General features: G+C 49.5%; 1 protein-coding gene and 1 long non-coding RNA gene across 88 annotated transcripts in view; one reads left to right on the forward strand and one right to left on the reverse strand.

Annotated features, from left to right (window-relative positions):
- Positions 1-5,183, reverse strand: part of LOC103790770 (uncharacterized) — a 54,186-nt gene extending 49,003 nt beyond the window's left edge. For 29 of the 39 annotated variants that reach the window (XR_013529128.1, XR_013529119.1, XR_013529115.1 and 26 more), the window contains exons 1-6: positions 5,103-5,183; positions 3,324-3,433; positions 2,687-3,007; positions 1,364-2,124; positions 975-1,063; positions 386-451 (exon numbers count right to left, since the gene is read on the reverse strand). This is a non-coding gene — a long non-coding RNA (uncharacterized LOC103790770). Of the gene's footprint in view, positions 1-353; positions 452-974; positions 1,088-1,363; positions 2,125-2,686; positions 3,008-3,323; positions 3,434-5,102 lie in introns of all 39 variants that reach the window. The other 10 variants (XR_013529096.1, XR_013529095.1, XR_013529111.1 and 7 more) reach the window with 10 other exon arrangements.
- LOC118151076 (uncharacterized) overlaps positions 1-18,840 on the forward strand; it is a 207,101-nt gene that overhangs the window by 143,265 nt on the left and 44,996 nt on the right. For 14 of the 49 annotated variants that reach the window (XM_078355208.1, XM_078355203.1, XM_078355202.1 and 11 more), the window contains exons 1-5: positions 8,900-10,159; positions 13,737-13,953; positions 14,260-14,348; positions 14,877-14,981; positions 16,299-16,416. The exons of 29 other annotated variants lie outside the window; for them this stretch is intronic. In XM_078355208.1, the coding sequence (XP_078211334.1) occupies positions 9,318-10,159; positions 13,737-13,953; positions 14,260-14,310 (1,110 nt within the window). In that variant the 5' untranslated portion in view covers positions 8,900-9,317 and the 3' untranslated portion in view covers positions 14,311-14,348; positions 14,877-14,981; positions 16,299-16,416. Of the gene's footprint in view, positions 1-7,909; positions 10,160-12,422; positions 12,630-13,736; positions 13,954-14,259; positions 14,349-14,876; positions 14,982-16,298; positions 16,417-17,338; positions 17,433-18,840 lie in introns of those variants that run through there. 6 more of the 49 variants (XM_078355221.1, XM_078355222.1, XM_078355209.1 and 3 more) reach the window with 6 other exon arrangements.

Below are 18,840 nucleotides of genomic sequence, written 5' to 3' on the forward strand. Positions count from 1 at the left end.
TGGCCTCCCAAAGTGCGGGGATTACAGGCATGAGCCACCATGCCTGACCAAATACTGAATTTAACAAAGCAGATAAAGAGAAACCATTAGTTTAAAAATAAACAATATTAATTAAATCCATAAGATCCAGGGCTTTGCAATAAATATGTAAATGAATCCCCAATATCCATGCTGAAAGTTTGAAAGAAATGCTGACTGATAATTTAAGAGATACAACTTTTCCTTAGCTTTGCAGTAACCTAGAAAGATAGAATGTTCCTAATACTTGGACAGACACTACAAGATGAACACTGACTCCATTGTGTAAACTCTCATGAACAAAGCATTACAGGACTTTTCCAGTTTAGACATACCATATTTTCTTTCAGACAGTTCTTCAACGTACCATGTTTTCTTTTGGATAGTTCTTCAACGTGTTTATGTAGATTGGTGATACCATCACTGCATTTCTCTGAAAATTGAACAAAGGTTGATTGTCAATAATTTCAGAGCAACATTAACGTATGATGACTTATTTCCTATATTTTATATCTCAACAGTCCATATCATTTTACTGCTTTTGAAAACATTCTTCCGTTTTTTGACGGTTCTTATAATTAGTTTAATTAGACTGTGAGAAAAGTTTTAAAGTTTAGTATCTCTTTTTATCCTTTTAATTTCTGAAGAGGAGGAGGGCAGAAAAGAACAATCAAATTAAATAAGACAACAAGGAGGCCACAATGAGAATGTCTCCAGGGGTCTTTTGGCAAACTTTTTAAAACATGTCTCAGCTGTGTGGAAATAAGACTTTACAGTAACAAGTGAGGTGATGCAGGTTTGTAATCCTAGCACTTAGGGAGCAGAGGTAAGTGGATCGCCTTGAGCTGAGGGCAACATAGCAGAAACTTCCGTCCTCTCCCCCACCTTCCACTACCCCCTCCATGTCCCCATCTCCTCCAAAAATACAAAACTTAGCCAGACATGGTGGCAGGTACCTGTAGTCCCAGCTACTCAGGAGGCTGAGGTAGAAGAATCACTTGAACCCAGGAGACAAATGTTGCAGGGAATGAAGACTGCAGCCAGCCTGTGCAAAACAGCAAGACTCCATCTCAAAAAAGAAGAAAAAAACCAAGTTTCAGAGAAACCCCAAAGCAAAAATCCCAACCCTTTTCCTTCCAATCACTGAAACACCAGGAAGGTCTAATAGTTTTGCAGCATACCTGTAATAGGCTGAGAGTGACCCCCCAAGATGCTCATAACCTAATCCCAGGAACCTGTGAACATGACTTTGTATGATAAAAGGGGCTTTGCAAATATAATGAAGTTCAGGACTTTTGGCCAGGAAGATTATTCTGGCTTGTCACAGTGGGGTTGATGTACTCACCCAGATCCTTATCAGAACAGAGCAGGTGATGGAGAGCGACGGGAAGTGTAGTGTTGGAAGCAGGAACCTCAAGTCATTCAAGAAGGGCAGCACAAGCTGAGGACTGCAGGAAGCCTCTGGGGCCAGGAAACTCATTCTCCTACAGAGCCTGGGAAGGTGCCTGCCCTGCTCCCACCTTGAGTCAGTGGGACTGACTTTAGAATTCTGGCCTTCAGAACTGTAAGGGAATACATCTGTGTTGCTTCATTTTTTTGTTTTTTTTTTTTTTAGATGGAGCTCCGCTCTTTTTACCCAGGTTGGAGTGTGATGGCACCATCTCGGCTCACTGCAACCTCTGCCTTCCAGGTTGAAGCAATTCTCCTGCCTCGGCCTCCTGAGTAGCTGGGATTACAGGCATGCACTACCAGACCCAGCTATTTATGTATTTTTGGTAGGGATGGAGTTTCTCCATGTTGGTCAGGCTGGTCTCGAACTCCCGACCTCAGGTGATCCACCCGCCTCAGCCTCCCAAAGTGTTGGATTACAGGCATAAGCCACCATGCCCAGATACATCTACATCATTTTAAGCTCTAAGTGTGTGCGGTAATTCGTTGCAGCAGAAACAGGAAACTAGTATCGTAGTGAAGCCTCAAAACCCACCTCAAGGTGCTGGGTACAGTGGTTCATGTCTGTAATCCCAGCATTTTGGGAGGTCAAAGTGGGCAGATCACTTGAGGTCAGAAGTTTGAGACCAGCCTGGTCAACATGGTGAAACCCTGTCTCTGCAAAAAAAAAAAAAAAAAAATGACTAGCTGGTGTGGTGGCACATGCCTGTAATCTCAGCGACTTAGGAGGCTAAGACATGGGAACTGTTTGAACCTGAAGAGGGGGAGGCGGAGGTTGTAGTGAGCCAAGAGTGTGCCACTGCATTCCAGCCTGGGAGAGAGAGCCAGACTCAATCTCAAAACAAACAACCCCACCTGAAGAAAGTTTCCAGTTTGGTCAGCAGTCCCCCACCCAACGCCCAGAAGTAGACCTTTCCTCTTTATGGTTTTTTTTTGGAGATGGAGTCTCACTCTGTTGCCCAAGCTAGAGTGCAGTGGCATGATCTTGGCTCGCTGCAACCTCTGCCTGCCTGGATCAAGCCATTCTGTCTCAGCCTCCTGAGTAGCTGGGATTAGAGGCAAGCACCACCACACCTGGCTAATTTGTGTGTTTTGAGTAGAGACAGGTTTTGCCATGTTGCCCAGGCTCTACTCAAACTCCTGGCCTCAAGTGATCCACCTGTCTCAGCTTCCCAAAGTGCTGGGATTACAGGTGTGAGCTATGGCACTCAGCACTCACCAAGGCCTTTGACAGCATGCTTCTCCAGGTGATCAGTCCTCGTCTGGTCTGGCTCTGCCACACTCTCCACCACACCAAGTTGGAATCCTTAGCTACTTTTCAGAAGAGGAGGGTGTGTACTTTAATCCCGGCTTGGTATGGTTCAGATCTGCATTTAACTCATGGAACCTGGTTGCTTCCCAGGCCCCGGAGAAAAAAAGCGTCTCTCCGTGGGTATGATACAGGATGAGCCAAGACCATGCCGCTGCACTGCAGCCTGGGCTACAACAGTGAGACTCCATCTCAAGAAAACAAAAACAAAAACAAAAAAACAGACTCCATCTAAAAGAAAAACAAAGACAAAACAAAAACAAATGTGGCATGGCAAAGAAAATGATTACTGTGCTAAAGACAGTTTCGTAGAAAATAAAAGACAATAAAATAAGCTGTCTTTTTAGATTAGTATAGTTGTTATTCTTAGTTTACAGCTAAACAAATGAGCTCGGGGCAAGTGTGGTGGCTCACACCTGTAATCACAGCATTGTGAGAGGCTAAGGCAGGTGGATCATGACGTCAAGAGATTAAGACGATCCCTGCCAAAATGGAAACCCCATCTCTACTAAAAATACAAATATTAGCGGGATGTGGTGGCACGTGCCTGTAGTCCGAGGTACTCAGGAGGCTGAGGCAGGCGAATCGCTTGAACCCAAGAGGTGGAGGTTGCAGTGATCCAAGATGACACCACTGCAAAAGAGCAAGACCCCGTCTCTAAAAAATAAAAAATAAATAAGGAAAAGAGAAACCAGCTCAGGGAATGTTATTTGATTGGACCATGTTGCATCTCTGGACAGTGAAGCTGAGAGCAGACGTCATGTGTAACTCCCCTAGCCTACCAGGGTGCCTCTCATAAAAAGAAGACATCTAAATTTGGCCTAATATACAAAGATGCTGGAACGGTCAATTCTACATACAGTACTTCCATGTTCATCAAGGGAAACCTTAAGGGAAGGGAAGGTGAAAATGCTTCTAGAAGGCACTGGACACCAGTGCCCTTCCTTGTTGCCTTTCGGCTCTTCCTCCAAGGGTAACAGTCACCTGAAACTACTGACTGATCCAATCAATGGGAGAAAATGGTACCAAGGTCACCAACATCAGGCAAATTCACTTGAGGACCTATGTGTGTGCTCTGACAGACTAAAACTGCTTTTGTAGAGAATACTGTACTTCAGGAAAACATAATCACATTAACAAGTAATAACTCGGTAAAATGCTGTTGCATTGAATGCTACTTTAGAAAAATATGCTCAAATGTAGGGAAAATACTGTGATAGAAAACTACATATCAATTATCTAGCTAGCAATCTAGAGACATGGTCTCATTCTTTTGCTCAGGATGGAGTGCTGTGGGATGATCCTACTCACTACAGACCTGCTCCTGGCCTCAGGACATCCTCCTGCCTCAGCATCCTAAGTGGCGGGGGACACAAGTGGACACAGTACACCTACCTTTTTTACTTGTTTGTTTTGTAGAGTCAGGGTTTCACTACATTGCCCAGGCTGGTCTCAAACTCTGGAGTCTCGCTCTGTCAACCAGGCTAGGGTTCAGTGATGTGATCTCGACTAACCGCAACCCCTGCCTCCTGGGTTTAAGCAATTCTCCCATCTCAGCCTCCCGGGTAGCTGGGACTACAGGCATGTGCCACCGCATGTGGCTAGTTTTTGTAGAAACCGGGTTTCATCAGGTCGGCTACACTGGTCTTGAACTCCTGATGTCAGGTGATCCACCTGCCTTGGCCTCCCAAAGTGCTGGAATTACGGGTGTCAGCCAGGAAGCCGGGCCACGGACTTTGGTATTAAATGGCCTAACCCAAGTGGGGCGCCGCGGCTCACACCTTTAATCCCAACAACTCTGAAGGCCAAGGTGAGAAGATGGCTTGTACTCAGGAGTTCGAGACCGGCCTGGCAAAATGGGAGCATCTGCCCCCTCCATCTCCACAGAAAAATACAAAATGTTAGGCCAGGCCTGCGCTGTGCCTGACTCATTTTTGTATCTTTTTGTAGAGACGGGGTTTTGTCCTGTTGCTCCCACCTCGGCCTCCCAAAGCGCTGGTATTACGGGCCCAGGCAGCCTGTGTTTCTTTAAGCAGCCCCCCAATGGGGCACGCCTGGATAGTTTTCTTTTTTATTTTTTTAAGACAGGGTTTACCTCAGTCTTGCAGCCTGGAGTGCTGTGGGAGAATCACAGCTCATCGCAGCCTTGAACCCTGGGGTTCAATAGGTGGGAGGCTGAGGTGGGACTACAGAAATGGGGTCCCCCGCTTTGCCAGGCTGCTCCTGAGCTCCTGGCCTGAAGGAAACTTCCCACCTCCCCAGGGTCCGGAAGCACTTTCTCTATCTTTAACCCACAGAAACAGGGTGCTGGGTCGGCGTCTGTTACCTCCCCTTCTCCAGCGAGCAGCACACAGGATGCAGCGGGAGGTGGAGGTGACCAGGCTCTGCCCTGCGGAGAGGACAACCCAGCTCCTCGGCAACACACCTCCGCGTGAGGTCGCCAAGGTCCGCCTCTGTGACGTCGCGGGAGGCCCATCTCTGTGCGCCGGAGCAGCGCCGCCGTGACGTTCCTGGAGGCATGTAGCCCGTGACGTCACTGGAGGCCCGTATGTGCGCCGGAGGCCCGTCGCCATGACGTCGTGAGAGGCCCGTCTGTGCGTCGGAGGCCCGTCGCCATGACGTCGTGAGAGGCCCGTCTGTGCGTCGGAGGCCCGTCGCCATGACGTCGTGAGAGGCCCATCTGTGCACCGGAGGCATGTCGCGGTGATGTCGCTGGAGGCCCGACTGTGCGCCGGAGGCGCATCGCCGTGACGTCGCCAGAGGCAGGCCACTGTGAAGTTTTCAGAGGCCGGCTTTTCACACGGAGCCAATCGGAAGTAGAGGTGGTCCTGCAGGGGCTTCCGGGAGCGCGCATGCGCAGGCTGGTGATGGAAGCCGCTGCAGAGCTGGCACTTCCACGTACACAGGCTCCCAACTTGCTGCCCTCACCCAGAAGCTCCAAAGAGGAGGTTTTTGTTTTTTGTTTTTTTGTTTTTTTTGAGAAGGGTTTCACTTGTTACGCAGGCTGGAGTGCAATGGCGCGATCTCGGCTCACTGCAACCTCCGCCTCCTGGGATCAGGCAATTCTCCTGCCTCAGCCTCCTGTGTAGCTGGGATTACAGGGGCGCATCAACATGCCCAGCTAATTTTGTGTATTTTTAGTAGAGGCGTGGTTTCACCATGTTGACCAGGATGGTTTTGATCTCTTGACCTCGTAATCCACCCGCTTCGGCCTCCCAAAGTGCTGGGATTACAGGCGTGAGCCACCGCCCCCGGCCCCCGAAGAGCAGTTTCCCAGTCTGCAGGGCCGGCCAGGAGTGGCAGGAACCCCATGCAGTGAGCAGGTGTTGCCCACCGATGTCTCAGCGACTGGTGGGCACGAGTGCAAGGTCATGCAGAAGAAGCTCCTCAGTGGACAGTGAAGGGCTGCCAGCAGCACTGCTACCCCAGACATGTATTCTTACCTCAGCCTAGGTAAGTGCCACCCCTAATACGTTTCCCAGCCAGAAACCCCAGGAGCATCTTTCATCACTGCTCATCCTGGGCAGGGCAGGGCAGGGCAGGGTAATTACAGGCAAGGCAATTTGAGGCAGGGCAAGTCAAGGCAGGACAGGAAAATTCTAGGCAAGGCAATTCGAGGCACGTGAAGGAAACGCAGGCCAGGGAAATTCCAGGCAAGGCAAGGCAATTCCAGGGAAGAGATGGTAAAGCCAGGCCAGACCAGGCCATTCCAGGAAAGGAAGGCCAGCCCAGGCAATTTCAGGGAAGAAAAGTTTAGGTCAGGCCAGGCAATTCCAGGGAAGGGAAGGCCAGGCCAGGGAATTCCAGGGAAGGGAAGGCCAGGCCAGGGAATTCCAGGAAAGGAAAGGACAGGCCAGACCAGGCAATTCCAGAGAAGGGAAGGCCAGGCCAGACAATTCCAGGGAAGGGAAGGCCAGGCCCGGCAATTCCAGGGACAAGAAGGCCAGGCCATGACAGGACAGGACAGGACAGGCAATTCCAGGGAAGGGAAGACTAGGCCAGACCAGGCCAGACCAGGCTATTCCAGGGAAGGGAAGGCCAGGTCAGGCAATTCCAGCGAAGGAAGGCCAGGCCAGGCAATTCCAGGGAAGGGAAGACTAGGCCAGGCCAGGTAAGGCCAGGCAATTCCAGGGAAGGGAAGGGAAGGCCAGGCCAGGCCAGGCTATTCCAGAGAAGGGAAGGCCAGGCCAGGCAATTCCAGGGAAGGGAAGACTAGACTAGGCCAGGCCAGGCCAGGCCAGGCCAGGGGAGGGGAGGGGAGGGGAGGGGAGGGGAGGGGAGGGGAGGGGAGGGGAGGGGGGGGAGGGAGGCGAGGGGAGAGGAGGGGGGGGAGGGAGGGGAGGGGAGGGGAAGGGAGGGGAGGGGAGGGGAAGGGAGGGGAGGGGAGGGCAGGGGAAGGGAAGGCAAGGCAATTCCAGGGATGAGGAAGCTAGGCCAGGACAGGACAGGACAGGCAATTCCAGGGAAGGGAAGGGAAGGCCAGGCCAGGCTATTCCAGAGAAGGGAAGGCCAGGCCAGGCAATTCCATGGAAGGCCAGGCCAGATCAGGCAATTCCAGCGAAGGAAGGCCAGACCAGGCCAGGCAATTCCAGGGAAGGGAAGACTAGGCCAGGCCAGGCCAGGCCAGGCAATTCCAGGGAATTGCCTGTCCTGTCCTGTCGTGGCCTGGCCTCCTCATCCTTGGAATTGCCTGGCCTGGCCTTCCCTTCTCTGGAATAGCCTGGCCTGGCCTGGTCTGGCCTTCCCTTCCCTGGAATAGCCTGGCCTGGCCTTCCTTCCCTGGAATCGCCTGGCCTGGCCTGGTCTGGGCTGGCCTTCCCTGGAATTGCCTGACCTGGCCTGGGCTTCCCTGGAATTGCCTGGTCTGGTCTGGGCTTCCCTGGAATTGCCTTGCCTGGTCTTGCCTTCCCTTCTCTGAAAGAGCCTAGGCTGGCCTGGTCTTCCCTTCCCTGGAATTGCCTGGCCTGGCATGGCCTTCCCTTCCCTTCCCTTCCCTTCCCTTCCCTTCCCTTCACTGGAATTGCCTGGCCTGGCCTGGCCTACCTTCACTGGAATTGCCTGACCTGGCCTTCCCTTCTCTGGAATAGCCTGGTCTGGCCTGGCCTTCCCTTCCCTTCCCTGGAATTCCCTGGCCTGGCCTGGTCTGGCCTAGTCTTCCCTTCCCTGGAATTGCCTGTCCTGTCCTGTCATGGCCTGGCCTTCTTGTCCCTGGAATTGCCTGGCCTGGCCTTCCCTTCTCTGGAATAGCCTGGCCTGGCCTGGCCTGGCCTTCTGTTCCCTGGAATAGCCTGTCCTGTCCTGTCCTGTCCAGGCCTGGCCTTTTCTTCCCTTCCCTTGAATTGCCTGTCCTGTCCTTCTCTTACCTGGAATTGCCTGACCTTCCCTTCCCTGGAATTGCCTGGCCTGCCCTGGTCTTCCCTTCCCTGGAATTGCCTGGCCTCGGCTTACCTTCCCTGGAATTGTCTGGCCTGGCCTTTCCTTCCCTGGAATTGCCTGGCCTGACCTAAACTTCTCTTCCCTGAAATTGCCTGGCCTGGCCTTCCTTTCCTGGAATGGCCTGGTCTGGCCTGGCTTAACCATCTCTTCCCTGGAATTGCTTTTCATTGCCTGGAATTTCCCTGCCCTGCCTTTCCTTCACGTGCCTCGAATTCCCTTGCCTAGAATTTCCCTGCCCTGCCTTGACTTGCCCTGCCTCAAATTGCCTTGCCTGTAATTGCCTGCCCTGCCTTGCCTTTCCTCGAATTGCCTGGCCTGGAATTCCCCTGCCCTGCCCTGCCCAGGATGAGCTGTGATGAAGGATGCTCCTGGGGTTTCCGGCTGGGAAATGTATTAGGGGTCACACGTACCTAGGCTGAGGTAAGGAGAATACGTGTCCGGGGTAGCAGTGGTGCTGGTAGCCCTTCACTGTCCATTGAGGAGCTTCTTCTGCATGATCTTACACTCGTGCCCACCAGCCGCTGAGACGTTGGTGGGCAGCACCTGCTCACTGCGTCGGGTTCCTGCCGCTCCTGGCACTGCAGACTGGGAAACTGCTCTTTGGGGGCCGGGGGCAGTGGCTCAAGCCTGTAATCCCAGCACTTTGGGAGGCCGAAGCGGGTGGATTACGAGGTCAAGAGATCAAAACCATCCTGGTCAACATGGTGAAACTACGCTTCTACTAAAAATACACAAAATTAGCTGGGCATGGTGGCGCGCGCCTGTAAAACCAGCTACACAGAAGGCTGAGGCAGGAGAATTGCCTGAACCCAGGAGGCGGAGGTTGCAGTGAGCCGAGATCGCGCCATTGCACTCCATCCGGCATAACAAGCGAAACTCTGTCTCAAAAAAAAAAACCAAAAAACAAAAAACTCCTCTTTGGAGCTTCTGCGTGAGGGCAGCAAGTCGGGAGACTGTGTACGTGGAAGTGCCCGCTCTGCAGCAGCTTCCATCACCAGCCTGCGCTTGCGCGCTCCTGGAAGACCCAGCAGCACCGCCTGTACTTGCGATTGGCTCCGCGTGAGGGGCCGGCCTCTGAAAACTTCACGGTGGCCTGCCTCTGGCGATGTCACGGCGATGCGCCTCTGGCGCACATACGGGCCTCCAGCGCAAAGACGGGCCTCCCGCGACGTCAGGGCGACGTGCCTCCAGCGCAAAGACGGGCCTCCGGAGACATCACGGCGACGTGCCTCCGGCGCACAGACGGGCCTCCGGGGACATCAGGGCGACGTGCCTCCGGCGAACAGACGGGACTTCGGCAACATCACCACGACGCTCCTATGGCGCACATACGGGCCTCCCGCGGCGTCATGGCGACGTGCCTCCGGCGCACATACGGGCCTCCCGCGACATCGGGGCGACGTGCCTCCGGCGCACATACGGGCCTCCCGCGACATCGGGGCGACGTGCCTCCGGCGCACAGCCGGGCCTCCAGCGACATAGGGGCGACGTGCCTCCGGCGAACAGACGGGCCTTCGGCGACATCACCGCGGCACTCCTCAGGCGCACATACGGGCCTCCCGCGACGTCACGGCGACGTGCCTCCGGCGCACAGATGGGCCTCCTACAACGTCATGGCGACGGGCCTTCGGCGCACATACGGGCCTCCAGTGACGTCACGACGACGGGCGTCCGGCGCACATACGGGCCTCCAGTGACGTCACGGCGACGGGCGTCCGGCGCACATACGGGCCTCCCGCGATGTCATGGCGACTTGCCTCCGGGAACGTCACGGCGGCGCTCCTCCGGCGCACAGAGATGGGCCTCCCGCGACGTCACAGAGGCGGACCTTGGCGACCTCACACGGAGGTGTGTTGCCGAGGAGCTGGGTTGTCCTCTCCGCAGGGCAGAGCCTGGTCACCTCCACCTCCCGCTGCATCCTGTGTGCTGCTCGCTGGAGAAGGGGAGGTAACAGACACCGACCCATCACCCTGTTTCTGTGGGTTAAAGATAGAGAAAGTGCTTCCGGACCCTGGGGAGGTGGGAAGTTTCCTTCAGGCCAGGAGTTCAGGAGGAGCCTGGCAAAGCGGGGGACCCCATTTCTGTAGTCCCACCTCAGCCTCCCACCTATTGAACCCCAGGGTTCAAGGCTGCGATGAGCTGTGATTCTCCCACAGCACTCCAGGCTGCAAGACTGAGGTAAACCCTGTCTTAAAAAATAAAAAAGAAAACTATCCAGGCGTGCCCCATTGGGGGGCTGCTTAAAGAAACACAGGCTGCCTGGGCCCGTAATACCAGCACTTTGGGAGGCCGAGGTGGGAGCAACAGGACAAAACCCCGTCTCTACAAAAAGATACAAAAATGAGTCAGGCACAGCGCAGGCCTGGCCTAATATTCTGTATTTTTCTGTGGAGATGGAGGGGGCAGATGCTCCCATTTTGCCAGGCCGGTCTCGAACTCCTGAGTACAAGCCATCTTCTCACCTTGGCCTTCAGAGTTGTTGGGATTAAAGGTGTGAGCCGCGGCGCCCCACGTGGGTTAGGCTATTTAATACCAAAGTCCGGGGCCCGGCTTCCTGGCTGACACCCGTAATTCCAGCACTTTGGGAGGCCAAGGCAGGTGGATCACCTGACATCAGGAGTTCAAGACCAGTGTAGTCGACCTGATGAAACCCGGTTTCTACAAAAACTAGCCACACGTGGTGGCACATGCCTGTAGTCCCACGACATGCCTCCGGTGCACAGACGGGCCTCTCACGACGTCATGGCGACGGGCCTCCGGGAGGCTGAGATGGGAGAACTGCTTAAACCCAGGAGGCAGGGGTTGCGGTTAGTCGAGATCACATCACTGAACCCTAGCCTGGTTGACAGAGCGAGACTCCAGAGTTTGAGACCAGCCTGGGCAATGTAGTGAAGCCCTGACTCTACAAAACAAACAAGTAAAAAAGGTAGGTGTACTGTGTCCACTTGTGTCCCTCGCCACTTAGGATGCTGAGGCAGGAGGATGACCTGAGGCCAGGAGAAGGTCTTTAGTGAGTAGGATCATCCAACAGCACTCCATCCTGAGCAAAAGAATGAGACCATGTCTCTAGATAGCTAGCTAGATAATTGATGCGTAGTTTTCTATCACAGTTTTTTCCCTACATTTGAGCATATTTTTCTAAAGTAGCATTTAACACAACAGCATTTTACCGTGTTATTAGTTGTTAATGTGATTATGTTTTCCTGAAGTACAGTATCCATTACAAAAGCAGTTTTAGTCTGTCAGAGCACACACATAGGTCCTCAAGTGAATTTGCCTGATATTGGTGACCTTGGTACCATTTTCTCCCATTGATTGGATCAGTCAGTAATTTCAGGTCACTGTTACCCTTGGAGGAAGAGCCCAAAGGCAACAAGCAAGGGCACTGGTGTCCAGTCCCTTCTAGAAGCATTTTCACCTTCCCTTCTCTTAAGGTTTCCCTTGATGAACATGGAAGTACTGTATGTAGAATTGACCGTTCCAGCATCTTTGTATATTAGGCCAAATTTAGATGTCTTCTTTTTATGAGAGGCACCCTGGTAGGCTAGGGGAGTTACACATGACGTCTGCTCTCAGCTTCACTGTCCAGAGATGCAACATGGTCCAATCAAATAACATTCCCTGAGCTGGTTTCTCTTTTACTTATTTTATTTATTTTTTATTTTTTAGAGATGGGGTCTTGCTCTTTTGCAGTGGTGTCATCTCGGATCACTGCAACCTCCACCTCTCGGGTTCAAGCGATTCTCCTGCCTCAGCCTCCTGAGTAGCTCAGACTACAGGCACCTGCCACCACATCCCGCTAATTTTTGTATTTTTAGTAGAGATGGGTTTCACCATTTTGGCAGGGATCGTCTTGATCTCTTGACTTCATGATCCACCTGCCTTAGCCTCTCAAAATGCTGTGATTACAGGTGTGAGCCACCACACTTGCCCTGAGCTCATTTGTTTAGCTGTAAACTAAGAATAACAACTATAATAATCTAAAAAGACAGCTTATTTTATTGTCTTTTGTTTTCTATGAAACTGTGTTTAGCACAGTAATTATTTTCTTTGCCATGCCATGTTTGTTTTTGTTTTGTCTTTGTTTTTCTTTTATATGGAGTCTGTTTTTTTGTTTTTGTTTTTGTTTTCTTGAGATGGAGTCTCACTGTTGTAGCCCAGGCTGGAGTGCAGTGGCATGGTCTTGGCTCATCCTGTATCTTACCCACAGAGAGACCCTTTTTTTCTCCGGGGCCTGGAAAGCAGCCAGGTTCCATGAGTTAAATGCAGATCTGAACCATACCAAGCCGGGATTAAAGTACACACCCTCCTCTTCTGAAAAGTAGCTAAGGATTCCAACTTGGTGTGGTGGAGAGTGTGGCAGAGCCAGACCAGACGAGGACTGATCACCTGGAGAAGCATGCTGTCAAAGGCCTTGGTGAGTGAGTGCCGTAGCTCACACCTGTAATCCCAGCACTTTGGGAAGCTGAGACAGGTGGATCACTTGAGGCCAGGAGTTTGAGTAGAGCCTGGGCAACATGGCAAAACCTGTCTCTACTCAAAACACACAAATTAGCTAGGTGTGGTGGTGCTTGCCTCTAATCCCAGCTACTCAGGAGGCTGAGACAGGAGAATGGCTTGATCCAGGCAGGCAGAGGTTGCAGCGAGCCAAGATCATGCCACTGCACTCTAGCTTGGGCAACGGAGTGAGACTCCATCTCCAAAAAAAAACCGTAAAGCGGAAAGGTTTACTTCTGTGGGTTGGGTGGGGGACTGCTGACCAAACTGGAAACTTTCTTCAGGTGGGGTTGTTTGTTTGTTTTGAGATGGAGTCTGGCTCTCTCACCCAGGCTGGAATGCAGTGGCACACTCTTGGCTCACTACAACCTCCACCTCCCCCTCTTCAGGTTCAAACAGTTCCCATGTTTTAGCCTCCTAAGTAGCTGAGATTACAAGCATGTGCCACCACAGCAGCTAGTTTTTTTTTTTTTTTGCAGAGACAGGGTTTCACCATGTTGACCAGGCTGGTCTCAAACTTCTGACCTCAAGTGATCTGCTCACTTTGACCTCCCAAAATGCTGGGATTACAGGCATGAACCTCTACACCCAGCCCCTTCAGGTGGGTTTTGAGGCTTCACTACGATACTGGTTTCCTGTTTCTGCGGCAACAAATTGCCACACGCTTAGAGCTTAAAACAATGTAGATGTATCTGGGCATGGTGGCTTATGCCTGTAATCCAAAATTTTGGGAGGCTGAGGCGGGTGGATCACCTGAGGTCAGGAGTTCGAGACCAGCCTGACCAACATGGAGAAAGTCCATCTCTACTAAAAATACAAAAATAGCTGGGTCTGGTAGTGCATGCCTGTAATCCCAGCTACTCAGGAGGCTGAGGCAGGAGAATTGCTTCAACCTGGAAGGCGGAGGTTGCAGTGAGCCGAGATCGTGCCATCACACTCCAACCTGGGTAAAAAGAGCGGAGCTGCATCTAAAAAAAAGCAAAAAACAAAAAAAACCCCGAAGCAACACAGATGTATTCCCTTACAGTTCTGAAGGCCAGAATTCTAAAGTCAGTCCCACTGACTCAAGGTGGGAGCAGGGCAGGTACCTTCCCAGGCTCTGTAGGAGAATGAGTTTCCTGGCCCCAGAGGCTTCCTGCACTCCTCAGCTTTTGCTGCCCTTCTTGAATGACTCGAGGTTCCTGCTTCCAACACTACACTTCCCGTCGCTCTCCATCACCTGCTCTGTTCTGATAAGGATCTGGGTGAGTACATCAACCCCACTGTGACAAGCCAGAATAATCTTCCTGGCCAATAGTCCTGAACTTCATTATATTTGCAAAGCCCCTTTTATCATACAAAGTCATGTTCACAGGTTCCTGGGATTAGGTTATGAGCATCTTGGGGGGTCACTCTCAGCCTATTACAGGTATGCTGCAAAACTATTAGACCTTCCTGGTGTTTCAGTGATTGGAAGGAAAAGGGTTGGGATTTTTGCTTTGGGGTTTCTCTGAAACTTGTTTTGTTTTGTTTTTTTCTTTGTTGAGATGGAGTCTTGCTCTTTTGCACAGGCTGGCTGCAGTCTTCGTTCCCTGCAACATTTGTCTCCTGGGTTCAAGTGATTCTTCTACCTCAACCTCCTGAACAGCTGGTACTACAGGTGCTTGCCACCATGTCTGGCTAAGTTTTGTATTTTTGGAGGAGATGGGGACATGGAGGGGGTAGTGGAAGGTGGGGGAGAGGACGGAAGTTTCTGCTATGTTGCCCTCAGCTCAAAGCGATCCACTTACCTCTGCTCCCTAAGTGCTAGGATTACAGGCCTGCATCACCTCACTGGCTGCTGTAAAGTCTTATTTCCACACAGCTGAGACATGTTTTAGGAAGTTTGCTAAAAGACCCCTGGAGACATTCTCATTGTGGCCTCCTTGTTGTCTTATTTAATTTGATTGATCTTTTCTGCCCTCCTCCTCTTCAGAAATTAAAAGGATAAAAAGAGATACGAAACTTTAAAACTTTTCTTAGAGTCTCCAGTTAAACTAATTATGAGAACCATCGAAAAAGGGAAGAATGTTTTCAAAAGCAGTAAAATGATATGGACTGTTGAGAAGTAAAATATAGGAAATAAGTCATCATACGTTAATGTTGCTCTGACATAGGGACGTATTATTGACAATCAACCTTTGCTCAGTTTTCAGAGAAATGCAGTGATGGTATCACCGATCTACATAAACACATTGAAGAACTATCCAAAAGAAAATATGGGATGTTGAAGAACTGTCTGAAAGAAGATATGGTATGTCTAAACTGGAAAAATCCTGTCATGCTTTGTTCATGAGAGTTTACACAATGGAGTCAGTGTTCATCTTGTAGTGTCTGTCCAAGTATTAGGAACATTCTATCTTTCTAGGTTACTGCAAAGCTAAGGAAAAGTTGTATCTCTTAAATTATCAGTCAGCATTTCTTTCAAACTTTCAGCATGGATATTGGGGATTCATTTACATATTTATTGCAAAGCCCTGGATCTTATGGATTTAATTAATATTGTTTATTTTTAAACTAATGGTTTCTCTTTATCTGCTTTGTTAAATTCAGTATTTGGTCAGGCATGGTGGCTCATGCCTGTAATCCCCGCACTTTGGGAGGTCAGCTTGGCCAAGTCTCTTATCCTGTCTGAGGCTTAGTCTGCTCTTTAGTGGTCGTGAGAACTGAAGGTCTATCTGGAAGATTTGATAACATGCCAGTGCTTCACATAACACCGGGTATATAGATACATAATAAATGCATCTTCCTTATGTTTGTATTTACTTACTTATTTTTTGAGACAGAATCTTGCTCTGTTGCACAGACTGGAGTGCAGTGGCATGAGATCTTGGCTCACTGCAACCTCTGCCTCACGGTTTCAAGCAATTCTCCTGCCTCAGCCTCCCAAGTAGTGGGGATCATAGGCGTGCACCACCATGCTCAGCTAACTTGTGTATTTTTAGTAGAGATAGGGTTTCACCATGCTGGCCAGACTGGTCTTGAACTACTGACCTCAAGTGATCCACCCGGCTTGGCCTCCCAAAGTGCTGGAATTTCAAGTGTGAGCCACTACACCCAGCTTATGTTTTTATGATATTGTTAATTTAGTACTACTCTGAGTTAAAATCATTTGCTATTAAAGTTTTAGGAATTCACTGTTTTATATATTGAATGGCAATTTTTATAAATGTCAGTGCTTTTATAAGGTGCAACTGATTATGTTGTGGGGCTTTTGTTGTGATGGTCGTTTATTCGATTATTCTCTTTAAAACAATGTTCAGCTGTTGTGAAACTATAAAAACAGTCTTCACATTTTATAATTTTAAAGCAATATTAATGGTGATTGCCTTAGGGAAAGATACTTTTTCTGTAATATGAAAGTATGATATTCAAGTTTAGTGTACAGCAAAGGATATTAAATCTAAGCACTAATGTGCACTTGAAACGCTAGTACAAATATCAGTGTTTAGCAGATAGACCTTAACACATACTGATAGCAAATAAACGGAGCTGTTTTGATGGGAGACTATTGTTTATGTTTGATTTTAATATTCCTCATGCTCCTGACTTTTTTTTTTCTTTGAAACAGAGTCTTGCTCTTTCACTCAGGCTGGAGTGCAGCGGTGTGATCTGGGCTGACCGAAACCTCCACTTCTCAAGTTGAATTTATCCTCTTGCCTCAGCCTTTCTAGTAGCTAGGACTACAGGTGAGTGCCACCATGCCCAGCTAATTTTTGTATTTCTAGTAGAGATGGGGTTTCACCATGTTGGCCAGGCTAGTCTCAAACTCCTGACCTCAGGTGATCCACCCACCTTGGCCTCCCACAGTGCCGGGGTTACAGGTGTGAGCCACTCCCACCTGGCTAACTCTTGACTTTTTTTTGAGATGGAGTTTTGCTCTTGTTGCCCTGGCTGTAGGGCAATAGCTCAATCTCGACTCACTGCAACCTCTGCTCCCTGGGTCAAGCTATTCTTCTGTCTCAGCCTCCAGACTAGCTGGGATTACAGGCATATGCCACAGTTAATTTTATGTTTCATTAGAGATGGGGTTTTTTTCATGTTAGTCAGGCTAGTCTGGAACAGTGTACCTCAGGTGATTTGCCTGCCTCAGCTTCCCAAGATGTGGGGATTACAGGTGTGAGCCACCATGCCCAGCCCAGCTCTTGACTTTTTAAAGCTGTTCTATTAGTTGAATCTTGAGTAAATAAATGCCAGCTTAAAAGTTGCAGTTCATGGAATCTTCTGTTTCTGTTATTTAAAAAAATTGTTTTTATAAGTCCAATAAGGTTACACTAATGTTTATGTTTTGAAAATACTACCTCTCCCATTCCATACTATATGTATTAAATAATACTAGCTGGTATGCTTTTCTCACTTTATAATGTGGTTCAGATTTCTGTAGAAAGTCTGACTGTATCTCCATTGCCTTAAAGTAGTGGGATCTACCTATCTTTTCTTTTTGAGCTGGAGTTTTGCTCTTGACACCCATGCTAGAGTGCAATGGGGTGATCTTAGCTCACTGCAACCTCTGCCTCCTGGGTTTAGGTGATTCTCCTATCTCAGCTTCCCATGTAGCTAAGATTACAAGCACTCACCACCAAAAACTGGCTAATTTTTGTGTTTTTCAAGAGATGTGGTTTTGCCATGTTGGCCAGCCTGGTCTCCAATTCCTGACCTCAGGTGATTCACCTGCCTTGGCCTCCCAAGTGCTAGGATTACAGAGGTAAGTCACCCTGCCTGACTGTAGTGGGATATTTCCTGCAACCTTTGATGAACAGAATATTAGCATTCTTGGTGTCATTTTTATTTTCCTCACACTATTTTTCTTTGGACTGAATTACAATAACAGAAGTAAACATCAAATTATAAAAGTTAAAGAGCAATGCCTGGCTCAGTGGCTCATGCCTGTAATCCCAGCACTTTGGGAGGCCAAGGTGGGTGGATCACGAGGTCGGGAGATCGAGGCCATCCTGGCAAACGTGATGAAATTTCGTCTCTACTAAAAGTATAAAAATTAGCTGAGCATGGTGGCGGGCACATGTAGTCCCAGCTACTCAGGAGGCTTAGGCAGGAGAATCACTTGAACCTGGGACACGGAGGTTGCAGTGAGCTGAGATTGTGCCACTTCCCTTCAGCCTGGTGACAGAGCGAGACTCCATCTGAAAAATAAAAAGTTAAAGAGCAATACAGATTGTGTTGAAATGATCTCCCTCTTTCTTTTTGTCCTTATAGCTCAAGCAGTCAAAGCCAATGGTCTGTTGATGATCCTATACCCTTTTCGCCAGTCTCACGTTGAAGATCTTTATGTCGAAGGACTTCCCAAAGGAATGTTTTTTCCTTTGTGAGACAGAGTTTTCACTCTTGTTGCCTTGGCTGGAGTGTAGTGGCATGATCTCGGCTCACTTCAACCTCTGCCTCCTGGGTTCGAGCAGTTCTCCTGCCTCAGTCTCCATATGGGCCAGGCTGGCCTCAAAATCCTGACCTTGTGATACGCCTTCCTTGGCCTTCCAAAGTGCTGGGGTTACAGGCATGAGCCTCTGTGCCCAGCCTATTTTCTGTATTTTTTATCTTCCCCTTTTTAATTTATCTGGGTCCAGCCTTGAGTCAGTCATGCCAGTGTTAGCTTTGGAAACACGAACACCACCCACACGTGGCTGGCTGCAACTTACATTTTCTTTTACAATGTTGTGCTACTTTTGCTGAAGAAAATAGTACCCATGTCTTGCTTTTAGGCCTGAGATTTTTAAAGCATATATGGGACGATATGATTCTTTTTGTAGATATGTAGAGGAAAATGGTCTTGAATGCAATGCAATATTAAAGTATCCCACTTGAGATTTTTGTGGTATACTTCAAAGAGCTGCGTGTTGCCAAGTTACCACTTTACTTGTGAGGACACATCCTCCATGAAGCAACTTCTGAGGCAATTTGCAATTTTTTTTTTTTGTTACTCTGTAGAAACCTCAACTGAAGATTTAGTTGTGCTCAGGCATTCAGATTGTCTTTTTTTAATTCTTTTTATGAAAGGGAGTCTTGCTCTGTCACCCAGGCTGTAGTGCTGTGATGTGATCTCAGCTCACTGCAACCTCCCCGTCTTGGGTGCAAGCAGTTCTCCAGCTCAGCCTCCCGAG

This window comes from Callithrix jacchus, chromosome 18, assembly GCF_049354715.1.
Source record: "Callithrix jacchus isolate 240 chromosome 18, calJac240_pri, whole genome shotgun sequence".
Taxonomy (NCBI): Eukaryota; Metazoa; Chordata; class Mammalia; order Primates; family Cebidae; genus Callithrix; species Callithrix jacchus.